At 44.6% G+C, this 25928-nt stretch overlaps 1 protein-coding gene across 1 annotated transcript in view; it reads left to right on the forward strand.

The window, feature by feature from the left end:
* Positions 1–25928, forward strand: part of pex5la (peroxisomal biogenesis factor 5-like a) — a 188355-nt gene that overhangs the window by 65755 nt on the left and 96672 nt on the right. Inside the window, exon 3 of the mRNA XM_041176635.1 lies at positions 4601–4705. Coding sequence (XP_041032569.1) covers positions 4601–4705 — 105 coding nt within the window. The remainder of the gene's footprint in view (positions 1–4600; positions 4706–25928) is intronic.

Consider the following 25928-nt stretch of genomic DNA (forward strand, 5'->3'; position numbering starts at 1 on the left):
CCCTGATCCCCATCATCATCACCACCACCACCACCACCACCACCGCCCCCCCCCCCCCCCCCCCCCCCCCCCCCCCCCCCCCCCCCCCCCCCCGCCCTCCCCCAAGGCTGATAACTCTACTACCACAATTGTGGCACATCCTGATACCTCAGCATTCCAGGCTCTAGCCCGCTCCCTAGTGCATGCACTTTATATCCACTGCCACCACAAGTAATCAAACGTTTATGGTTTTTGCAGAAAAATGGACATCTTACAAAATTGACCTCCAAAGCACCAATAAAAATCTTAGTTAATCACAGACTGTGGCAAGTGACGGTGAGGTTAAGATAGCACTAAAATTTGCTAGTAGCTAGCATTGATGGCTCTATTTAACTCTTTCAAGTTTATTATCATAAAGTGAAAGCACAACCCTGATGACAGCAGCTATAATGACCATAGGCTTCGGGACATTTTGTCAAGGAACGGACTTATCCTCTACAAAAACAAAAACAGAATTACCTGGAAAAACTCAGCAGGTCTGGCAGCATCGGCGGAGAAGAAAAGAGTTGACGTTTCGAGTCCTCATGACCCTTCGACAGAACTGTCGAAGGGTCATGAGGACTCGAAACGTCAACTCTTTTCTTCTCCGCCGATGCTGCCAGACCTGCTGAGTTTTTCCAGGTAATTCTGTTTTTGTTTTTGTTTTGGATTTCCAGCATCCGCAGTTTTTTTGTTTTTATCTCTGGACTTATCCTCTATCTAACCTTCCCAAATCTGCTGAGATCCTGTGATTTGAGATTTTCCTGCTTACATTTTCTGGATATCCCTCCAAATGGACTCCCAGCTAGTGTTTCAAGGAGAAAGGGTCCACCTGTTAGGTCCACCTGTCCCACTTCCATATTACTACAGTGTCTCTGCACATTGTCAGTACAGACACTTGCTCCCTCAACTTACCTGCTCTGCCATTCCCTGCACCTTTTCTCTGCAAATCTGGAAGCGCCAGGGCAATATAAAAAGCTATATTTGGTCATTGCTCTTCTTTTCATCTCTGTTGCACTAGCAAATCAATTTTCCAAGGCATATAGGAAAGGAAAATCTGCATCAATATTTCAAATAAACAACAAGTAAATCCTTAATTTTTACATGTCATAATCTTCACAATTTACTACATTAAAGGAGCTACACAATTATATGCTGCTGATATCTAATTATGGTGCTTTAAAGCAGAATTAAAGGAATCTGTGAACACTGCTACGGACAGGAGAGAGAGAGGCAAACTGCACTGATTTCCTCTCATTGCCTGTCTGTAAGCAGAAGGTGTGTTGAATTATTTTTTAAAGTATGCGGTGGCATGTTTTCCCAAACCCTCAGTTTGTGTAATCCAATTTATAATCCAATAATAACCCACTGCAAACTCATGTTATGCTTAACTCAGAAAGTTAGTTTACTTCACACTCATAACCTGGGGGAGGAGTGTTTGGAGTAGTTACATAGAGTCTGGGTTGCTTCTGCAGGCAATGGTAGGAAATTTTCCAGCAGAGACAGGCTTGGAGGAGTTAAGAGGTGGTGACCGACTGCTTGCTCAAACAGGCAGCTGAAGTCCTTTCCAGTTAATGTTAAAACAGTAGGCTGAGGATTTCTCACTTCTCAAAGGTATATAGAGATTTCAAAATGGTCACTCAAGTCACGTGTCCTTCTTTCTCCACAATGATTTCCAAAAGGGATTTTTATCCAGTGTCTGGAACTAGCTTTGATTTCAGGACTGATAATGTCCCAGTTGTTAGTTAGTGATAGAGTTACTATCCATATTGAGGATCTGGTTTTGGGAAGGCATTTCTTTTTATCCATTCACAGGATGTGGGCTTTGCTGACTGGGCCAGCATTTATTGTCCATCCCTAGTTAGTTGCCCTTGAGAAGGTGGTAGTGAGCTGCCTTCTTGAACCCCTGCAGTTCATGTGCTATGGGTATACCCACAGTGCTGTTAGGAAGGGAGTTCCAGGATGTCTAGGCAAACCCACTGACTCCTCTAACAATGTGAGCCTATCAGATGCAAATGACATCCCTTTGGTTCCCTTTTGAAATGGGCCTGGAAGTCTCAGATGTGATAGGAGTCTGTTAGCAGCTCTGAAAGTGTCATGAATTTCAATCTGCAAGTCTCCTGGTTTTTGTAATTACAAGGGGTCTGAGGTGTGAGATACCACTGGCTGAGAAAATAATTCTTTTGTTCTTGTAACTCCTCAAATATATTTAGTGTTCACCTTTAAAAATTTGGTCCATCATGTGTAGTATATCTCTATACTTTTTTGCATGAACAATCCAAGAGATTACAATCAAAATGACTACAGATGTCTCACAACATGTCAGTTTCCTTTATCCTGCCACACATTAGCACAACCAGTTAAATCTTCATCTCCAAAAGATGAAAATTAAGTTTCATTTTGAGCATGGTCACTTGGGCAAGACACAACTGATGCTTGTAACTACCATAAACTCAAAGTAAGAAATGTATCTGGGGATTTGGTAGGCTATTATTTTTCATAAACAACTGTAAACAAATTGCAATCCCAGACCTATTGTAAAAGACTTGGTAAATAGGGAAAAAAATAAAAAAATTCCATTGGTAACCCAGTTTAGCTGTTTCACTGACTTTCATTTCACCTTGAATTCTGTCTGATAACAACTACAGAATCACACACTATTGTTGTGCTGTTCTTTGTGGACACCAGCAGCTCAACAGCAGTGATTGTATTTTGTGTGACGTTACTGTCAATGGAAGTGAAACAGTTAAGCCATTACCATCATGATCCAATAAGAACAGGTTACTTTAGCCTAAGCTGTAGGCATGCAATTTTAACTGCAGGATTCAGCAATTTGACACCTGACAATAGCTGAACTGTGTGCTCAGCATGGTTATATCTGAAGCTGTTCTTCCAGTGCCTTGATGATCATACTATATGATTAACATAAAAAACAACCAAACTTATTGTTTTCACATTTATTTATGGCAGAATTTTCAGCAGGCGGGCACATGCCCGACCTGCTCGAGCATGAAATGTCACTCATTGACATCGGGCGAGCATCCTGACGTCAATGCACACTTGCACAATTGTTCAGTCGGTGGGCGCGCGCGGGAATCAGAAGTTCGCCTGCCAACAATTAGAAGGCCTATTAAAGCATCAATTAAGTTAAATTTTTCGCTGCCCGTCCAACCAAAGCGTCCTTTGCATTTTTTTTGGAAACCTCATCCATGGGCAGGATGAGGTTTCCAACATCAAATAAAAATAAAATGAAAGTTTTAACATTTAATTAATAACGTGTCCCCTCATGTGACTGTCACATTTTTCAATTATTTTTTCAAAATCCTTCATCTCAAGGGCGCACTCACACACATGCACGAAGTTCGTGTTCGCCCCGCTCGCGCCACCCCCCCACCCCCCCCACCCCCCACACAGGCAGTGCCGAGTTGCTTTCCAGCCTCAATCGAAGGCGGTGGTCAGCTTCCCACCCACCCCTGCCCGACGAGGGCTAAATTCTGCCCTACATTTTATTTTTGGTTTTTTTCTCAACTTTTTGAATACAATATATATTTTAAAGATCTTAAAATATATCTTTAAAGAGTATGATCTCAATTTACTATTTTAAAAATACAAGACTTTTAAATAATAAGATATATATTTTTGTAGTTTAGTTTCAATAGTGATTTGTTTTGAATATTTCTATTTAAATGGCGAACAAGGAAATTACTGCACCTCACAGTGGGTGAAATAAATGAACAAACAAAGTTAAATTTGAAAACCTGGAATGGCTGCTGACATGATTTCAGATTGCTTATACTCTCCACCTCAGAGATTCTTCTGATTAATTTTCTCCAGTGGTATCTTAAGTTGCTATTTTTCAGAGAAAAACAACGGGGGAGAAAAGGTTAGAATAAATGAAGGTCTGTTTCATTTCATAACTCTTTGCATCTGTTTGATTTTGAACATAAGCATGCTGATATTTGTCCACAAGAAGCTGTTAAATCTTAAAATTAAATCACAATATTCATTTTAAAGAAAATGTGCATAACAGAGCTTTAAACAAGTAAACAATTTCATTCAAAAAATTCTTGAGCCCTGAAGCAAGCTGGATCTTGAAAAACAGAAATAGGATTTTGTTATTGTCTGCATTTGATAAATGTGTTAAGAAAATTAATAACTTCATTTTCAAGAAAGTAAAGTCCATATAGTACAAAAATACCTGGATGCTACCAGATTGAATATTTCCCTAATATTTCTTTGCAATTTGTGTGCCATAAAGTTTCCTCCTGTGGTACAATGTTTCTTCTGGCCTGTGGGCAAATGAATGCTCTTTTGTGATTGGCTTATCTGTAGCAAACAGTTCCATGATGTATATTAGTGATGTAGTGACAATGTTTTTGGATGTTTCCATTGCTCACTTCATGCTTTGGTTACAAAATAATGTTTTTGTTACCAATTTAAAACTTAAAAGTTTATTTCAATTCTAAGAATGTTATAAAAGTGTTAGTATGGCTAAAACATATATGGAAAAGAAAAGTTATAAATTGAACAGTAATAGTTTAAAGTCTTTTGACACAAGTCATTGTTGATTTCACTGTTGTAGGGGAAAGGCGCTAGGGCTGCAGATAAGGGTGTTACCATGGTGATGAAGGAGATACCGAGGGAGGAGTCTGGAGAAGGAAAACCCCTCCTCACTGTGACATCACAGGTGGGCAGCATCATGCCAATATCAAGTTGGCATGTGGTCATTCAGTCGCATGAACTGAATGTATGAGGACAATGTTATGAAACACAGTTTAAAATGGAAGACTCTTCCTTAAATATGATTAATTCAGTTAATAATGATGTAATATCCAATTAATGTTTGCCTAACTGTACCATCATTAACATCCATCCCCATCCTGTGTTAATTGCTTTCAAATCATCTTACCAGAAGGACCCACCCTTTTGAATGTTTGAGGGACACCAGTTTGTTCATAATTTCCTCAAATGCTGAGCCCAGTTTTGTAAAATCTAGACGAGCAGCATTTTTGGTACATAACCTGGACTAAAGTAAAGTCTGACTCTGATATCAGTCTATTCGCATGTAGCATACTGAAAGCTGAATACCAGTACTGCTGCTGAAGTGTTCATTTAAAAACTTATTTTTAAGATGAACTTCATTATAATAACTTACTAATCATATTAATTTTAAACCCTAAGAGTGCATTGATTTAACAAAAGGTAGTCCTGTCAAATAAAATATTCAATAATCTGATTTAGAGCATAAATCATTTTCTTTCCCTCTTGCCCAGCCACATCAAAGTATAATGTATATCTGTTTAAGCTTGTGCTTTATTTTCTAATTAAAGATCTTAGCTATTTTTGATCCATTGGCATTTGTGATGGCCCATATTAGTAACGTGCTGTGTCCCTTTATAAATGTGATATGGATTCTAGTTTGCCTTTAAGTTTTCCTTCACATGTCATCAGTGTTCTGGCTAATACTAACTAAATGTGATACTTCTTAATAGACCAAAATATTTTGTTGTACATCAATATTAACATACATATTCCCTTGTTGCTAACTGCAAAGCTTTAACTGCTGGTTTCTGTATTAAACGACACATTCAATCTTCGCTATTTCTTTTTTTTTGTTAGTTTCATTGAGATGGATAGAATGTAATTTAAACTCTTTCCCAGGCAGCAATATTTGCAAAATATTTTGTGTTGAAAATCTGTAGCCATTCTAGTGAACTCCTGCCATAAGTTCTGTATGAGTCAGACTTAACCACTGAAAACTAAGCCTCAGGCTCATGCCAGTGTTTCCTGTATGTCTTAGGGTGAAGTATCCACCCACCCCTACAGTGTCATCAGCATAAGCGGACTCCATATGTTGGGAACTACTGTGAACCTGGTCCTCAGTCAGAGCACAGTGTAAGTTTGCTCACCAGCAGAGTCGATGTGAGATCCACCTGCATATTCAGGCCAGGATTGGGCCCTGGAACCTTGAAGACAAGTGAGGCTAAAACTATTTCTCATTAACAAGTAACCCTTAATATACTACTTTTGAAGCAATGTAAAAATAGCCCATTTAAGATGAAATAGGTGCCTCAGGTGAAGGGGACACCGCTAACCAACAACAAAACCCCCCAAATTTTAAAGGAAACTTAACTCAAATTAAAATAACATTCCTGGAGTTGACAATGCACTCCAGGTCCCTCGCTGGCACCCAATGCTCACCAAAGGCCTCAGGATATCGGCGGTCACTGTGTGCCCCCTTGCCAGGGTCACCTGGGCATGGATGTAGCCATGGAAGAGAAGCAGCATACAGGAGAAAGCAGCCCACTTGATCAGCATCCCAGCCCACCATGCAAACATTTACTCACTACATACTGCCTCTGTGGCAGCTGTGTATACAATCCACAAGATGCACTGCAGCAACTCGCCAAGGCTAGTTCAAAAGCACCTTCCAAAACTGCAATCTCTACCGGCCAGGAGGACAACAGCAACAGGCACAGAGGAACACCACCACCTTAATGTTTCCCTGCAAGTCATACACCATCCTGACTTGGAAATATATCACCATTCCTTCATTATTACTGGGTCAAAATCCTGGAACCCCGTCTCTAACAACACTGTGGCTGTACCTGCACCACGGGGACTGCTGTGGCTCAAATGGCTGATCACCATCTCCTCAAGGGGAATTCAACATGGGTGACGAATACTGGCCTTGCTAGTGATGCTCACATCCCATGAATGAAAAAAATTGTGATTCATTGGATTTAGATTACCCCCCACCCGCCACCTCATGAAATTTAGATTAAATCTGTCAAAAAGTGGCAGTGTGCAGTGTTTTGCCTAGCAGGGCTTCACATGCATTGGACCCCCTGAACAAGGGGAAACATGTCACTTAAAACTAACACAATCTATCTAGCAGCTAGATGCTCATGAAAATTGGATGCATTAGATCTCCTGGAGCACCAAGGAATTTTGGAGACATCAGAACCACTAGATTACTAGCAACTTGTGCATTGCTGCCAAGTCATCAAGAAAACACAAGAACTAGGAGCAGGATAGGCTATTTAGTGCCTCAAATCTGCTCTACCATTCAATAAGATCATGGCTAATCTGATTGTGTCCTCAATTCCACTTTCCTGCCTGCCTCCCATAATCTTTGACTCCCTTGTCAATCAAAAATCTATCTAATTCAGCCTTACATGTATTCAATGACCCAGCCTCTACTGCTCTCTGGGGAAGAGAATTCCACAGACTAATGACCCTCTGAGAGAAGAAATTTCTCCTCATCTCAGTCTTAAATAGGAGACCCCTAATTTTTAAACTTTATACCCCTGTAATTCTAGGCCCCCCACAAGGGGATACATCCTTTCAGTATCCACCCTTTGAAGTCCCCTCAAGATCTCTCAGATCGCCTATCATCTCATTCTTCTAAATTCCTATGAGCATAGGCCCAATCTGCTCAACCTTTCTTAAGATAACCCTTCATCCCAGGAATCAGTTGACTGAACCTTCTCTGAACTACTTCTAATCTAATTATGGTCTTTCTTAAGAAAGGAGACCAAAACTGTACTCAGTACTCCAGTCTCAGTAAGGTCCTGTACAGCTTTGGCAACGCTTCCCTACTTTTATATTCAATTCACCTTGCAAAAAACACCAACATTTCATTTGTCAATGGTAAATTTGCAAATTTGCCATTGCATTTAATGCCAATATATATATACTTCTGGAGAATATCAAATAACCTCCAAAATTGGAAGTGATGCTGTGATCAGCACTGCACTTCTTGGTCTAGTAGAGTTTGTGGTATCAGAACACGCTATTGACATTGGGTGCCCACAACACTACAGATGTTTCAGGGCCTCCTAACTGTTTGCTGCTGAAAATCCCTGCCAGTTAGCCATCAATGGCAATGCTGCCCATGCTACTTCTGTTATCCTGCTGTGTAAGATGGTTGATCTTTACCTGTGCTGAAGAGATCTAAGCTGATTCCCTGACTAGGACTCCTGACCACCCCTTCACCACCACCACCACCCAGAGCCAAGTCCATCTGAATTCTTCTGGAGGAAAGAATTCAGCATCTCACTGATGTTCCAACACATCAGCATTGCCCCTTCAATGCTGGTGATCTTATAAGGTGCAGAACAAGCAGTATTTTCAGATCAAGCCAGGGACGCGGTATATCTGGGTCAAGGCTTTTTAAGAACTATTCTGTTAGTCACATCTGGAATTATGGCAAAATCATGAAGAATTGGAATGGAATTCGGTCCCATATTTATAAGTCTACAAGGGAAAAAATTACACATAATGTATTCACTATATAATCAGCTACCTCTTTGATAGAAGGTACAGTGCACCTTTGTGAAACTAAGGTAGATTACACACAAATCACAAATATCTGATGAATAATTATGCTTAAAAAGGGGAAGCCATCTACCTAATGCTCCCGTTTACAGTTAGATTGAATAACAGTTTAAAAGTCAACCACATTGCAGTGGATTCACATATAGGCCAGATCAGATAAATACAGCAAGTTTCACATTAGTGAACCAGATGGGTTTCTATGATAATTGATAGTTATCATGGTCACCATGATCAAGACTACCTTTATATTCCAGATTTTTTAATCAATTGAATTTAAATTCCACCCGCTGCTGAGATGGGATTTGAAGCTGTGTCCACAGAACATTAACTGGAGCCTCTCGATTACTAGTCCAGTGACATTACCACTACATCCCTGCCCCCCTCCCCCAGCAGCAGGTGAAAATATGTATATTCATGAATTACTTGCAGTCACAATATTTTAGATACTAGTTCTGGTTTAGAACTTTCATCTTGACCTTTTTTTGTAAGTCATCAAAAAGATAACAGGACAGAAATTAAGCCCCGTTGCACCTATTCTTTGGGTGCAGGAGAGAAAGGCAAAAAACATAAATTTCCCGGTGCTATCTCCTGAGCTCTGAGGATGTCTGGAGTACATCTGATTCCATATTGGGTCAGCTAAAACAGGCATTAGGCCCTTTCCGTATGTTTGGGAAGGGCCTTTTTCAGGATCTTTTCCTGGGAATTTGTCAACACTGAGAGCAGCACTGTTCCTATTGTGACCTAACCATTGGTCTTTAGAGGGATTTCTATGGGCCACCACCAAAAAGGTTAGTCAAGAGAGGGAGAAGTGCTCCTCCCCAGCTACCAGCTGACATTCGCCCCCATCCTGTACTCCTATCCCCATTTCCCACCCCCACAGGATTTACCTGAGGACTGTTGTTGGTCTGGCAGTTGGTCCAAACTGAACCTTGGAGTTTGATGAGCTGTGTCTGGAGACCCTGTAGGTTCCCACAGTTCATATGAATGTTATATGGCTCTAGGTCAAGTTTTAGTCATGTTTTGCATTATTTTGGCTTTTCTGATAAGCACTATTCACACCCAATATTGAGCCAATTTCTAGGCTGACGTTTTCTAGTAGTGTAACTGATAAGCTAAATTAATTCTGCAATGACTTTGATTACATTTTTGCCTTAAAGGTAAATATTACAAAATGTTAAACATTAGCTAGACAAACTTTAATTCACACGTGTTCAGACATTTTTCTAATTCTGTGATACTCTTAATGCACACTATTAAGATTTATTATTTAACATTTTTATTTATAATTTAAAACTTTGATATTTAAGGAATAACCTGCTTGGGGACTAAGTAATAAAATGAGTTAGGCATTGGCATTCAGATCAGACGTGAGTTTGGATCCAGTCCAGACTGGTGGGTTTGAAACACAATAGTTAAATGAATTACGGCAGTTTCAGTTCAATTCAGGGTGAATTTCTATCAACAACACATACTACCCAGAATTTGATGGGGATAAATTGGTAGTCTTGCTATCAAAGGTAACAAATGGCTGTTACAGGAAATTAAATGATAAAAATCATATTGATGCGGTTCAGGCGAAGGCACATGACTGCATAAAAGTACATGGGGAGATTTGTTTCTGTAACCAAACCAATTTTTACTTAACGTGGAGTATTTTTGATGCTGACAGTGAATGCTCAACAAAATTGGTGGGCAGAGGGGGACAATCATTCAACTGAGACTCTGCATCACTAGTAAGGCAAAAAAACTTCAAAATGCTGCAGTTATTAAAGGTGCTGGCAGATCTTCTGTTGATGATGTTTCTATATTTTGATATGTAAATATATGTTGTTTTATAACAATAGGGATGTTATGTCATGCCATTGATTTATGTAACTGAATAACTCAAATTCAATTATTAGTAAAAACTTCAGAACACTATTTAATAGTGACTTGAGGATCGGATCCTGCAGCTTTCCATTATCCTGTAAAAAGGAATGAAAATGAGTGTCCTTTATCTTTATATTTCTTTACCTTTTATTCTTTTGTATTAATTTTCATCTTTACCTTTTTAAATCTGTGCTCATACTACAGGATGGTATGCAGGATATACTGGTTGAAAGTAAGTAATTAGTATTTGGTGAGGAGAAAGTTAGGAAGTAATTAGTGAGGAGAACAATGGCTTTTAGCATTTTGAGGGAGTGGTCCTGGATGCTCATACCAGTCTAAGCATTGTCCTGAAATTTTGTAGTACTGGAGTGGACATCCAGGATCCAACAGCACAAGATTTAGGAGTAGACGTAGGCCATTCAGCCCATTGAGTCTGCTCCACCATTCAATGAGATTATGGCTGATCTGATAATCCTTAACTCCACTTTCCTGACCTTTCCTCATAACCCTTGATTCCCTTACTGATTAAAAATCTGTCTATCTCAGCCTTAAATAAACTTACCGACCTAGCCTCTACAGCCCTCTGCGGTAAAGATGCACTACCCTCTGAGAGAAGAAACTCCTCCTCAAATCTGTCTTAAATGGGCGACCCTTTACTCTGAGATTAAGCTCTCGGGTCCTAGACTCTTCACAAGGGGAAACAACCTCTTAGCACCTATCCTGTCAAGCCCCCTAAAAATCTTATGTTTCAATAAGGAGAACTGGGGGTAGAATGTGGGTTTGGCTCACTGGCAGATTCCTATATTATGCCATCAATGAGGGGAAAGAGTTGGCCTAACAGAATTTGTTTATATGTTTTTAATTAGGGATGGGCAACAAATGCAGGCCTAGCCAGTGACACCCACATCCTGTGAAAGAATATAAAATACAATTACTAAAAACATTGGGCAGAATTTTCTGCCTGTCGGGCGGGCGGAGCCGATCCCCGCCGGAGAAGCGGACCCTGCCACCATTTTACATGGGCGGGTCAATTAAGGCCCGCCTAGCGTGACATCCGGCGGGAAACGCTATGCGCTTCCTATGCAGGCAGGGGGGGATTCCCCAAAAGCGAGAGTGCGCTCTTTCGCACATGCGCATGAAAGAGTGCACATCTCCCTGAGGCTAAGTGCTGCCTCAGGGAGATCGCTGACACTTTTAAAAAGATTAAAAATAGAAATGTTTTTAAATCCTTAACATGTCCCCCTCATGTGACAATGTCACACGAGACAGGACGTGTTCATAAATTACAGTAAAACTTTACTAAACTGTTTAAAACCCTGCATGAAACCTCATCCCGCCGGTGGATGAGGTTTCATGTTTTCTCGATTGCCCGCTGGGTCACCTGGCCTGCACGCCAACCTTAAGGTTGGACGGGCATGTCCTTTAATTGTTTCAATGATCCTGTCAATGGTCACAATTGGCCATTAACAGGTCGGTGGGTCGGCTGATTTTGCTGTACCCCCGCTTTCCTGAAAAGTTAAGTGGGGCGGGATGACATCGAGGGTTCCCCCCAACGTCATCCCATATCATTTTACGTGTCGGCAAGCGGGCCCCGCCCCTTGCTCACCGATGGCAAAATTCTGCCCATTGAGTTCAGTGTTCTGTTATTGGTTTCTAGATATGGGTGCCTTTTTCTTAGGTTGTATTTCTCTTTGTTGCTTTGTCTCTATTTCTCTCACTAATTAGAATATTTTTTAAATATTAACAAGCTGCAATAGATGACCTTCAAAGCTATTCAGTTTGAGAAACTTTCAAAAGTCAATTTATTTCTTATTTTCCGTTTTTTGAAATGTAATAAGATCTCAAATTAGAATGAGGAAAGACAATTTCTCCATGTGCCTTTCTATTTCATACTAACTCTTTACCTATATTTTCATAACGACAGTGGGCTCCGCACCTTAGCCAAAATGGTGCTGGAGCCCTGATTCTAGATGCACTGCCCCCAAACCTGGTACCCACCATTCTTCTTCGGTGGGTGGGGGTGGGCAGTGGTTGGGGGGGGAGGCAGGGAATGAGAGGGATGGGGGGGGGGGATGCAGGGAATGGGGACAGGTTGTATTTTTCATTTGTATGGTTCACGGAGGCAGCAGCCCTCAGATATAATTCTTGTCACCCAGGTTTCTGAAATACAACTTCTGGACTTTATAAATTTGAGGAGAAGGTCTAAACTTACCAGAGTTCTTTGGACAGTATCATTATGGAGTGCTCAGATATTCATTTAGATAGCTTTAAAAAGTTTAACCAAGTGCCAAGGAACGTCCACAATATCACAAGTGTGTGCCTGGCACCCAAGGGAGTTCGAGGGTGGGGCCTGTGGCCTTGGAAGGCAGATATTTTTGCCCCTTGTGACTCTAAAACCAGGTGTCAAGAAGGAGAGTGTGCCATAGAAAGGAAGAGTGCACATCATGGTAAAGAACCTGCAAAATAGGGGTGGTACCTTCACACGTTTGCACCACAGAGGAAGTTGAGTGTGACGAATGTGAGGCCAGAGGGAGTGGAGCAGGCCAGGAGTTAGAGGCAGCACAGCATTCATCAGGTAGGTGGAGGAGGATAACCTGGTTTTACACTGAGGTAAGGGTCTACTCACTGCGGAGGTCATATCTTGATATAAGAACCAGTGCAGAAGGTGGCTCAGGTTAAGCCGGGGATTGGTCACCAACATGTGCCATGGTCCAGAGAGATCTCCAACCACAGTCAGTCAATCCTCTTACCCTCCCAATGGCTCTCAAGGTCAGGTTGGATCTGAATTTTTACGCAGTCAGCTTTTTTCCGGACTCAGTAGGAGACCTCTGTGGAATGTCACGGTCAGCTGTGCACAGCTACACCAGGGCAGTCACTGATGCCCTCTTTTCTTGGATGGAGGGGTTAAACACATTAACTTGCCAATGGATGTTTGAGCCTCAGACGCAGAGAGCCACTATTAACAAGAATCCCTCAGCTGTAGGGGGTTATAGGCTGCACTCACGTCGCAAGGGCACCAAGTCATCAACCTGACATTTTGTGAACAGGAAATCCTTCCACTCCCTGAATGTGCAGGTGTTGTGTGACCACAGCAAGGTGCTCCTGCACATCTGTGCATGGTACCCTGGGTTCATTCATCCTGAGGAATTCCCAAATGCCTCCACTTTTTCACGCACTGACAGAGGTACCAAGGTTAGCTTCTGTGGGACAAGGGTTTGCACTTGGAGGTGGCTGATGACCCCCTGCTGCCCGCAAGTGGAATTATAAAAGCAGCCATGTGGTCACCCACAGTATAATAGAGCAAACTATTCATATTCTCAAAATGTGCTTCAAGTGCCTTGACCACTTAGGAGGGGCTGTACAGTATTCCCCTGCAAGGGTCTCCCGAATAGTAGTGGTGTGCTGCATGCTCATGGGAGAGGCCTCCAACTAGAGGGGGCAGAAGCCGGGTCCATGGATGCAACAGCTGAGGAGGACTATGATTAAGGTGAAGAGCAGAAAGAGGAGACCTCTGTCCAGGGTCATGGACCAGACACAGAGGAGGAGGGGGAAGGCTGAAATGGCAGACCACCTGAGGGGCTAGCCAATGTAGCCATGGCTAAATCTTTACAAGAGGGAGGTCATTGCCATAAGCCTGGGCATCGATAGCAAGGCCAGCATTTGTTGTCCATCCCTAATTGTCCTTGAGCTGAGTGGCTTACTATGCCATTTTAGAAGACAGTTATGAGATATCCATGGATATCAGTGCTCATTTTCTGCAGACTGATCCAAGTTACTGAGTGAGCCTTTTCAGGCAGTGACGCTGCTATTGCATCTACTCCGGATGATGCTGCCTTTGTGTCTTCCTGAGATTGGCCATTCTCTAATGGTTGGAGCTCATGCAGTCAAGCCCCCAAGACAAAGTGGAGCTCAAAACCACCATGGACTCCTCAACTCACAATGCGAGAGTTCACATTGCCTCAGGGAACTCCTCCAAACCCACTCACATCTGCTGCTGATGGTCCAAATACTCTGTCCCAAAAGGTGATTGCTGAGGCCCCACATTCTTGCCCACTGGAGCATCATGGTGACTTTCTTTCCTCCTCTCATGGGGACTGTGTACAGATGTCTCTGGCTGAGCAGACTCCTGCACTCTGGTGTAGTGCCCTTCACCCATGCTACTGACTCTACATGCATGCTACATCCCTCTGATGTCTTGGTATCAGTGTTGATGGAATATGGGCTCATCAAATGTGACACTGCCTCCTCAGACATCTCTTCCTCTTCCTGATGCCCAAGGGATGAGGTGGCCTGGGGGTTGAGCAAGGGACGCTGGGACCTGTGTGAGACACAAAAGGATTTAATGAGATATAGACCTTCACATTGTGAGAGCACACTCTGATACACGCCATTATCTTTAACCAGAATTGCAGTGCTCTTATCATGCAACCTAACTTTCACACGCTCTCTCATACCATCATCCCCTTGTGCTCAGTGAACTAACAGGATCACCTCCACCATTACTACCATTTTCCAAAGTGCCTGTCTCACTCTGCCTTTAGCACCTGCTACAGGCAATTCTTCATCCCAACAATCAGCTGGACCCGCACTTTGGCAACCTCCATTGTTGTTTCCTCCACATTACGGATCGCCTGTAGCCTCATGGACCCACCCCAGTCTGGGAATTTTCCCTGGTATTGTGGACCCTCTTGTCCTGCAGACACAACATTGAGTGCTTTTAGCCTAATAGAATGCTGCCAGGGAAAAATATCTTGATTCTGGCAATGTAGCAAAGTGTACATTCACATCTCTAATGTGTGCACCTGTGCAGGAGTGTTTTGGACATATAAGCCTCCATGCTGTGCCAGGTCTCCTACTACAGGTGCAGTATTCAGATATGAACAATCACTTGGTCCTCCGTGTGCTTGAGCCGAACAACTCACCTTGTTGGAATGCAGCAGCTTGTGAACCTCTTCCTACACTCTAACCATGAATGCCCATGGTCATCTGCAGTGCTCACAGCAGTGGCTATCTCCTGCCATGCCCTCTTGGTCTTGGTGGGTGGTTGTGCCAGCTTACGGGGTATAGAATGAAGTGCTGTCTCTGCACCTCCTTCATCAGTTTTTGTTGCTGAATCTGCAGACAACCCCTCCCGCACTTTCCACAGTTTCTCTTCTTTGAGCCATTATGGCACGAGAATTTTTTTTTTAAAAAGCATGCAGTGTCTCCAGCTTCAAATGGCCTCACACAGGTTAGTCTGCTTACAGACAAAAAACCATGTTCTCTGACTCGTCAGTGCTTAATGTTGAGGGAGGGGGAAATGGGTCTGGCCAAATGCAAGGTAGCCTGGATTTTGTTTATGTCATGCCCAGATAGCATGCTGTGCTCCTGACCACAAACTACCCTACTGGCTTGCTCCGCTAAAGTCTCACAGTTGTCCCATGACAGTGTGCAGCTGTGAGGATCCTAGACAAGGGTCCATTGCATGGCCACACCCTGAGAGATGGGTGAGGATAGGTGGAAGGGCAAAGGATTGTGACAAATGTCGTGTGTATCAGTCATCCCCAGGGACAATCTAGTAACCTGAGTCAATACAGAATATCTAAGCATCTGATGTTTCCAAAATGCTGCCATTTCCATGGCTGTGTCTTGTGAAGCTTTTCCAGCCTTAACGTGGTTGTGTATGCTCCAACATTTACAGTGTGAAAAGGCAGCAGCATTGACCGTATTTTCCTCCAGAAAACCCTTGATGGGCCATCCCTTCTAATGTCAGCAACCAGTTAGAAACTATTACAGTTTGCACTCACCTGACTGTTGAATGATATCTCGTCCAAGCAAAAGCAGCACTTCCATACACTTGGTGCCTCACAGAAGGAGCTCCTCGCCAGCCCGCCTTTTGTCGCTGATCGAGCCTCTTTACCCATGCTGGCTCGCCTCCACCTCTCCACTACTCCCGAGGTCAGCAGGCTCGACTCCATTATCCCCCGCCCCCCCCCGAAACGAAAATTGGAACAGTCCAGACAGTCTCCCCACCCCACCCCAGCCCCCACTGAGCCCGGTTTGCGGAGTTGAGAATTTTACCAACACTTCATTTAAAAGTTGACCTCCTGCTCAAGTAATTCGAGTTAGTGGCCAAATCTAAGATAAAATTCGCAAGCTTAAATATTATTATACACAGACACAATTTTCTCTTTTCACAAGAAGAATAAATATCAATGATTTTAATCCCATTCTACACAATCTGTAACAGATCAGTACTTCCTGTCTTATTTGAAGTGCATTTGTTCCTCTACACGCACAAATGTGTACACCTTTTTAAAAACAAAAGAAACACATGAAGCTTTACATAAGTAGTTCTTTTAAATTTTGTTTAATTTTTTTCAAATAATTTTGAAAGCCATCATAATAGGGATTGAAGCATTGTATCAGTTGAGCTGAAGAGATGCTGCTGATGCGTCCTGAGAAATTATGTGCATTGGATGTGCTCCATCTGCAGCCTCTGTCTTTATCATCTCTATCTTAACCCTTCATCTTATATGAGAAAACATTTTCAGCATTCTCAATGCTATTATTTCTACCTGGAAACCAGACTACTCCTCCACCATGCATACGTCGTTCTTCAGTTCAAACTGTTGGAAAAGGCTACAAATGGAAGGCAAACATCTTTCACTTTCCATCAGTTACATAGATTGTAATACGACTGTTTGTCATCACAATACTTTTCTCTCCTTTGCTTTGTAGCATTTGTGTGTACACTTGGCTGCTTACATGCATCATAACCAGTGGCTGAACTTGTTAGCTGCAGCCTCAATGTGTACACATTAGACTTTCCTTTGCTTCATTTTAACTTGTCATTTTTCAATCACCAGAATCTGCTACCAGGCTTTCAGAACTGCTGTGACACTTTCCTTTTAATTTTCCCCTTGCTAACTAACAAGTTTGATTTCTGTATGCCCAATGAATGAAAGCAGAAGAATTGGCCCATAAGCCAAGTTCACTTCACTCATTAAGAATATTAATGCCTCAAACACGATAAAATACTTAAAACCAAACAAGCTTAAAGAGGGAAATATGAATTACAATTCTTGGGGTCAGTCTTTGTGAGTTGCATCCAAATTCCTGTTACTGAAGTGCTATCTTATATTTGTTATCCAAATTTCCAAATATGGTAGGCCTAAGATAACCTGATCTGAAGAAGAGTTATATGGGCTCAAAACGTTAACTCTGTTTCTCTCTCCACAGATGCTGTCAGACCTGCTGAGTTTTGCCAGCTTTTTCTGTTTTTGTTTCATATTTCCAGCATCCACAGTATTTTGCTTTTATTATAACCTGGTCATACTTAGTTCATGTATAACTTTTCCATCTCCAAACTGCAAAGTACATGAATAATGGATAACAACAATACTTCTATTGATCGACGTGGGTGAAGATGATTTCATTTTCCAAACATCTTGCTTTCCACTTATTCAGGTTACTTATATTTCCTTCATAAGGACACCAGTTTATTTTTAAGAGTCCCAGGGATTATCATTTCTGTTTTTTCCTCACAGGAGTTGGGGAAAATGCCAGTGATAGAAGGATTTGAGAACCATAGTTCTAAAGTCACTGTTCCTCACAAGCACACCGAGGTCAGCTGTGGCTTAATTGGTAGCATGCTCACTTCTGAGTCACCAGGCGCTGAGTTAAAGCCCCATGCCAGTGTTTGAGTACAAAAATCAAAGCTGACACTCCAGTGTAGTGCTGCACTGTTAGAGGTGCAGTCTTTTGGACGAAATGTTATACCACCTGCTCGGGTGGATATTAAAGATCCCATGGTGCTATTTCAAAGAAAAGAAAGAGAGTTATCTCAGGTGTCCTGTCAATATTTATCCCTCAATCAACATCACAAAAACAGATTTCAGGGATGAGGAACTTCAGATGTGAAGATAGATTGGAGAATTTAGGACTGTTTTTCTTGGAGGAGAGAAGGCTGAGAGGAGTTTTGATATAGGTATTCAAAATCATGAGGGGCCTGGACAGAGTAGATAGGGAGAAACTGTTTCCACTCATGAAAGGGTCAAGAACAAGAAGGCATAGATTTAAAGTAATTGACAAGAGTAGCAAAAGTGATATGAAAAAAACCTTTTTCACGCAGCATGTGGTTAAGGTCAGGAATGCACTGCCTGACAGTGTGGCGGAGGCAGGCTCAACTGAATCATTAGAAAGGGAAATGGACTGTTATCTGAAAAGGAAGAATGTGCAGGGTTACAGGGAGAAGGCGGGAAAATGGTACTAATGAATTGCTTATTGGGAGAGCCAGTGCAGACACAATGGGCCGAATGGCCTCTTCTGCATAGTAACGATCCTGTGATTATTTGGTCATTATCACATTGCTGTTTGTGAATACTAGCTGCCACATTGACTACACTTCAAACGTATTTCATAGGCAGAAGCTTTCCATCGGCGTGCAGGGGCAGGACCCTGACACCAATGTGTAAAATGATGCGAGGTGACATCGGGCATGCATCCTGATGTCACTGCACGCCATCGTGATATCTCGGTGGGTGGGCATGCGACAATAACCGTTACATGACTGCCATTAATTAACGGGCCACTTAAGGCCCTTGAGGTTCTAATTGACCTGGATTTTAAGCCGCCCATGTGATCTTTGGCTCGTCGCATGGGCGCAACGGGCAGGTGAGTATCAGAAATTTGCATGAAGCTCATCTACGGGCAGGAGAAGAGAGCTCAGTGGGTTCGCGAATCCAGACATTTAAAAGTTACTGCTCAGATGTTAGTGAACCTTGCCTGTGTGAGGTGGAAAAGTTGCAATCACATAGCAGCTGCTTGGACAGGACTCATAACCTTCAGGTCAGCACTTTTCAGTGAGGATTTGTTTTGGGGCCTGTAGGTTTCAGGGAGCCTCTCTGAGCCTGGGATTGGGACGTGAGCTCTCCACTGGAGGCACCTCATCTGAGGAGGAAGGGAGGGCTAGAAGGGGGTGGAGGCCAGGAGTGCACATTCTGCCTGCAGGGGAGCCACTATTGGGAGTACAGGCGCAGGCACAAGGGGCGCAAGGCCAAAAGGCAGCCCAAGGAGCAAGGGGCCGCAGAAGATGCCACTATCCTGCTGCCAGGGTATACAGAGTGTGAAGCACCTACCTCAATATGTCTGAGGTGCAGTGATGAAGGAGGCTTCGTCTGTCAAGGGAGACAGTCAACAGCATCTGTCTGATGATTGGTCCAGAGATCTCAGCTAACTGTGTGGGTTGACACCCCATGCCCGTGGCTCCATAGGTCATAGCTGCGCTCAACTTCTATGCCTCTGGCTCCTTCCAAGGGTCGGGTGATCTTTGCAATGCCTTCCAATCAGCTGTCCACACTTATGTCAAGCAGGTCGCAAAGGCTCTGCTCAGATGTGCATTCACCTTCATCCACTACCGCTGGGTCTAGGCAAGCTAGACAGAGTGAGCCAGAGGCTTCGTGGCCATTGCTGGCTTCCCCCGCATCCAGGGTGCAATAGACTGTACACATGTGGCCATCAAGGTGCCAGCAGGTGAGCCCGGTGCCTATGTCAACAGGAAGGGCTTCCACTCCATGAATGTGTAGATAGTGTGTGATCACAGGATGCAGATTCTACAAGTCTGTGCAAGGTACCCAGCTGCCCCCAAGACACCTACATTCCCAGATTCCGAGGCTCTTCAGTGCTCTGGCCCAGCTGGATGGATAGCTGCTGGGTGACAAGGGCTATCCCTTCAGAAAGTGGCTCATGACGCCTCTCCGCCATCCAAGAACAGAAGCTGAGCAACGATATTATAGAAGTCACGTCTCCACAAGGGCTGTGGTGGAGGGAGCCATCGGTCTTTTCAAAATACACTTCAGATGCCTGGACCGTACTGCAGTACCCTCCAGATAGAGTGTTGCTGATAGTGGTTGTATGCTGCACTCTCCACAATCTTGCGCTGGAAAGGGGGGACGCTGTGGATGAAAAAGATGTAGACAGAGTGGCTGCGGCTGCACACAATGAGTCCAGGAGTGAGGCCGAGGATGAGCACGCACAGGGAAATGATGAGGAGGTACACGCTGACCCGGGCATTGTCCAGGGAGGCAGGGACACACGGGATGCTCTAATCCAAGGAACTTTCAGCTAGCACAGCACATATGGATCTCCAACATAAGCCTGAGCTACAGCCTCCATACTGGAGACCTTAGTGCAAAATTTGTCAGGATAGGAGTATTGACAATGGGCCCAGTTAATAAATGTCAATGACACACAAATCAGTCATAACATCTCAGGAATCCATCTGCCTACCCAAGAAAAGAGGCACCTCCATCCATGTTAGACAATCTTAATTTAATGGTATAACAAAAGTCTTTTGACGTAACAAATAAAATGGCGTCGCCCTTCACATACAATCAGAAGGAACTCATAGGGATGCCAACAGAAAACCACCAGTGATGAACCCAGGGTGTGCCTAAGGTACCTTTATTTTAAGTTTGCGGGTGCTACGTCTTTGTGGTGCCCTCTCGCTGGCACTGGCATCTGAGACAGCCTGCTCTCTCTACTGTCCTGTTGGCCTCGATGACCTTGGCGGTCGTCCTCTGGCCCGTGGAGCCTGTGCTTGCCCCGCCTGGGAGGGAGCTGCCAGCTCCACAGCTGGCATCTCCCCAGTCGCCGCAGCCTCATTGGATGCCACGGTCACTGGCAGAGCGGCAGAAGAGCTGCCGCCCTCATCCGCAGCACCCTGAGAGGCGCCAGCAGAGATGACAGGCAGCTGCTCTGTTGATGTGAAGTCCGTTCGGCCCTCCCTGGTCACCATAGATGGATGGGCACCGAGGTGGGATACCTGGTGCCCAAACCACCGCCCACACGGGCACTGACCACCTGAGGTCAATGCTCCTATGAGGGATTGCAGATCCAAGCGCAACCCCAGGAACCCCTGATCCTGTCCCTGGAGCTGCCTCTCCATGAGAGTTGCCAATCTCTCCATGGAGGACGCTTGACACTCATCCATGAGGATTAATGTATTGACTATGGTCCACGAAGGCTCCTCCACCACTGACACCAAGCCAAGCAGAGCCTCATGTATCTCCACCAGATGGTCCCACGCACCCGGCCGCATCTCATGAGTTGGCTGCATTGCCAACGAATCCAGAGGTTCTTCATCAGTGACAGACTGAGCACGTGCCTGGGCCGCTGCAGTCTTCCCACTGCTGGCGCCATGGGCACTCTGTTTCCACCAGCCCCTCCAGCGACTGTGAAGTGCCCTCACCGCTGTGCCGGGACACTAGCCGAAGATATGAGGCCCACCGAGGTGCCAGTATCTGTGCTGCTGCCTGCCTGGCAGAGATGGTGTGACACTTGTGATATTGGAACTTCATGGTCCTCAGGTGTCAAAGGGGGCCCCTGCTGCTCTGGGTCCCGGCCCTGTGCCGCTGATGCCGAAAGGAAGAGTAAGGACATTCGGTCAGTTAGTGTGCGGACAATGTCAATGTACATGCCTGTCCCCTGGATCACCTTGCACTCATCATTCCACACGCAATGGGCAAGCCGTGTTGGTAACGCCACTCACTCAACAATCAGCAGTGCCATGGCTGTTGGGAGACTGCTGGTGACGTGGGTGCTGGACATACATACCTGCCCGTGGAACCCCAGCCTCTCCGGCTCCGGGGGACCTGGGCACGTGGTGCCTCTCCAGGTCAAGGGCCTCCTGCTCAAAACGGCTAAACAGCAACATCTGGCCTGGCCCACCGCCAGTCCTCAGCCACTCGGTGTTGTTATGAGAATTATTCTCCTGGAAATGAAAAAATTGCATTGACAAGTGATACTTGTACCGTCAATCTCCTGGCAGCCAGCCCACCCTTACCCCACTGCTGGCCAGCACGCTCTCAAATATACCAGATGGGAGCACACAATTTAACCTGCCATTGCAAGGAGGCACAATGATTGGAGCGCAGAGGGCAGCAAATGTATCTGTGCCACGCCACCTTGAAGATCCCCTCCCACCATGTCATCACCCTGACTTCGACATGTCCTGGAGTTCGAGCAGTGCACCTGCAGGTGCAGAACCCATCTCACCAGCACCCTCTCAGGCTGACCAACGCATAGGGAATATCTGCCGGCCCATCCTGCTAAAGGCACATGCCGTCAATGACTGATTGCATTCAGGCCAGTCAGACATGGGTGGGGCACCAGCAGCGGAGAAGCTTACATGATGGGTGATGTGCATGATGCCAACATGCTATTCATCCTTCCCGTGCACAGCAGGTTTGCGACACTTGGTCCATGAGCACCGCACCACGTCGTGGGAGCTCACAACCTCCGCTCCCTCCTCCCACGCATACTTAGTCAAGTGAGGTGGACTCCTCACTTGTGGGGATGAGCACCTCCCGCCGTGATGCCGCCACCTTGAAGAGGGCAGCAAGGCACTCGTCTGAAAGCCCGGGCACATAGTGACTACCCGCCCTACCCTCCTGCATGGCCAACCTCGATGTGCCTTGGCCCCGTCCTCTGGCCACGTACAGCAGCCTTGGAGCGGCTGCAGCTTGCCCTTTAAACAGGCCGCCGAGTCACCATTCGACCCAGCGGCAGTTGCCGACCCGCCTCCGCCCACCCACTCCCGCCATCCCTGGGAGCCACAAAACACGCTGGGCAGGCCTTAATTGGCCCGCCCGTGTAAAATGGCAGCAGGGCAATCGGGTCCACTCCTGCTCCTGCATGGGCCGCTCAACATAAGGAAAATTCTCCCCCATTAGTTGTAAAGTGCTTTGACACACCCAGTGGCCATGAAAAGCACCATGTAAATGCAAGTCTTTATTTTTACTATATTTACATCATGTTTCATATTATTCATATAAAGTATTCAAAGTATTATTTTCAGAAGAAATTTATTCAATTCTCAATTGAAAGAATCAATATATTCTGCTTCCACCATCTCCTTAGGGAGCCTGCACCGTGTATTGACCAACCACATGCTGAAATAACGCCCCAGATCTCTGGGACGTATGGCCCAAAAGATGCACGTCAGGACCTGTGAATGTCCTGACATGCTGACCTCTGAACTGCCCAGGAAGTTTCTACTTCTGATAGGCAATTCCCATGCTCCCCAGGACTCTCCCGAATGTCACCGACTCTGAGTTAAGTAATTACCCAGGAAATGTTAGACAGATTAAAATCTTGTCCATCTCCTGAACAACTATAGAACTGAGGTCTGACTCCCACCTCAACTCCCCGAGTACCACCCCCCACCTCCCCGCCGACCACCCTTCCCGACTACCCTTCCTGGCCCCCAGACCCAACCCAACTAACTCCCCCGTTCACCCAACAACCTTAATGTTACAGCAAAGTACTTCGGCACGGGAAATATGAAATAAAAACAGAAAATGCTGGAAAAACTCAGCACGTCTGGTAGCATCTGTAGAGAGAGAAACAAAGTTAACATTTTGAGTCGGTACAAGTTTTCTTCAGAGCTGAACTCCCTTCTACCTTCCCTGATTGAAACCTACTATCCCTCCTGACCACATTACACCCTACGATACCCTATTCACCTGCCACCTATCCTCAGCCACACTACCCACCTACCACCTCACCCACCTGCCATGTCATCTATCATACCCATCCACCAACATACCTCACCCACTGACACACCCTACCCATTCATTCTCCCACTCGCTCACCCATTCACTAACGTTCACACTGGACCTTTAAATTTACCAAATGGTAGCTGGTGCTATGAAAGGGAGGCATGCTGTGACTCCCCCTGACTCTACAATGCTGCAAATGAGTGTCCCAGTGAAGGCTGCACTCTGCAATTCTGGTAAAGCTGAGCTCAGAAGACCCAGCAAGAAGTGTGGAGCAGTATTGAGGCAGAACAAAGTTCGAATGGAGCAGCAAACCAACGACAATTGCCACTCCTTGGAATATCAGGACAATTGTTTATATGTATTAATTTTGAATCCACTCCTCTTCAAACTCAGGCTGTGCTCTCTGGTATGTTGTTCTGGACAAGGTGGAAAACAGTTACATTTTCTCTAATCTTTATCATAGTCTCTAGAATCATAAAATCAGAAATCTTACCACCTTACGATCTCTTTTTCAGTGAGAACATTGTAGTAACTAGATGGACTGTTCCGCACTGCACCTCCCCCCCCCCCTCCTGTAAATCATTCATCATGTGATGCGATTTTGGGGGCTTTGATCAGTAAGCTTATTGCTGTGGACCGGGCTTCCAACGGAGAGATCGTGTCTAGCGTGCAAGCATCTCTACATGTCTCCTGAATAAAGTTTAGCCTTTTCTTCACCAAACCTGCTGCTCCATCAAGTTATTACATTTGGTGATGAGCATAAAACCGACTTCTGCGTACTTCACCCTGGCTGATGTGAGTAAAATGAAGCTGAACAATACTTACCAGTCATGCACTGTTTGGAAGAATCAATTCATACGATGCTAACATTGAAGATTGGAGTCAGTATGTCGAGTGACTCAGGTTCTATTTCGCTGCAAATGAGATTATTGCTGAAGAAAAATGTGAAGCTATCCTGCTGAGTGCATGTGGAAGCAAAACATATAACCTGATTCCAAACATAACTGACCCGAATGCGCCCAGTTCTAGGTCGTACAGTGGATTAGTGGAACTTGTGAAATCGCACTTTTAGCCCAAACCGTCTGTGATTCTGCAGCACTTCAAGTTTAATTGGAGAGTTCATTGCTACCTTTGTGGCAAATTTGAAACAGTTAACCGAACACTGAGTTTGGGGATGCCCTGAAAGATACGTTGCAGGACAGACTTGCATACAGAGCCAAGGACGACACCATTCAGCGCCACTTGCTAGCTGAATCCGACATCGATTTCAAGCATACCCTCGAACTTTCTCTCGCTACGGAAAGTGCTGCGAAAGACTCACAGGCTTTACAACATGTGGATAATGGCACCATACTCCATGTTGGGCGGGAACCTGCCACTGAACGTGGTGCTAAAAACAGAACAGATTTTAAACACGATTTTATGCCCACTACACAAAGACTTAGGAAGCCTAACGGTAATATGACAGCTAATGAGATACACATTTGCTACAGATGTGGAGGAAATCATGGAGCAGATGTTTGTAGAGTCAAAGAGGCAGAATGCAATCATTGCCACAGGAAAGGAACCTGCTTCGACGGTGCAGGATAGGCAAAACAACAAAAGAATCTAATTGAGTTAACTGAAGCAGCAAAGGCTGAGGGTGCTACCACTGGTGTATACTCTGTATCATGTGACTGCTGTTAAATCTGAGCCCATTACAGTGGAAGTGCAAGTGAATGGCAAGCAACTGCAGATGGAGGTGGACACCCGTGCTTCAACTACTGTTGTTGGAGAGCACATGTTCAAGTACCTCAGTGAAGAGAGTCAGCCATTGACATTGGAGTGGTCATCCACCAAGCTGAGAACTTACACTGGAGAAAATTGGAGAGCATGCAAGTTAAAATGCATGTCAAAGCCTCTGTAATCGCTTCGCATGTTGAGTGATTGACAGGAGGGAGGGACAACACATCTAGTTACTACAAACATAACCAATTTACATAATTGGCCATCATAATCCCACCCTCCATCCTCTCGATCATTATGGTTGCTCTCTCCTACAACCTTTCAAAAGGCTGCAGTATCTTCTTCATGCTGTGACAACCAGAATTGCACATGATACTCTAAATGCAGCTGTTAAAATTCAAATTAAAGATATGGTGAATTAGTGGTCTGCCGCAT

This window comes from Carcharodon carcharias, chromosome 2 (genome assembly GCF_017639515.1).
Source record: "Carcharodon carcharias isolate sCarCar2 chromosome 2, sCarCar2.pri, whole genome shotgun sequence".
NCBI classification, from domain to species: domain Eukaryota; kingdom Metazoa; phylum Chordata; class Chondrichthyes; order Lamniformes; family Lamnidae; genus Carcharodon; species Carcharodon carcharias.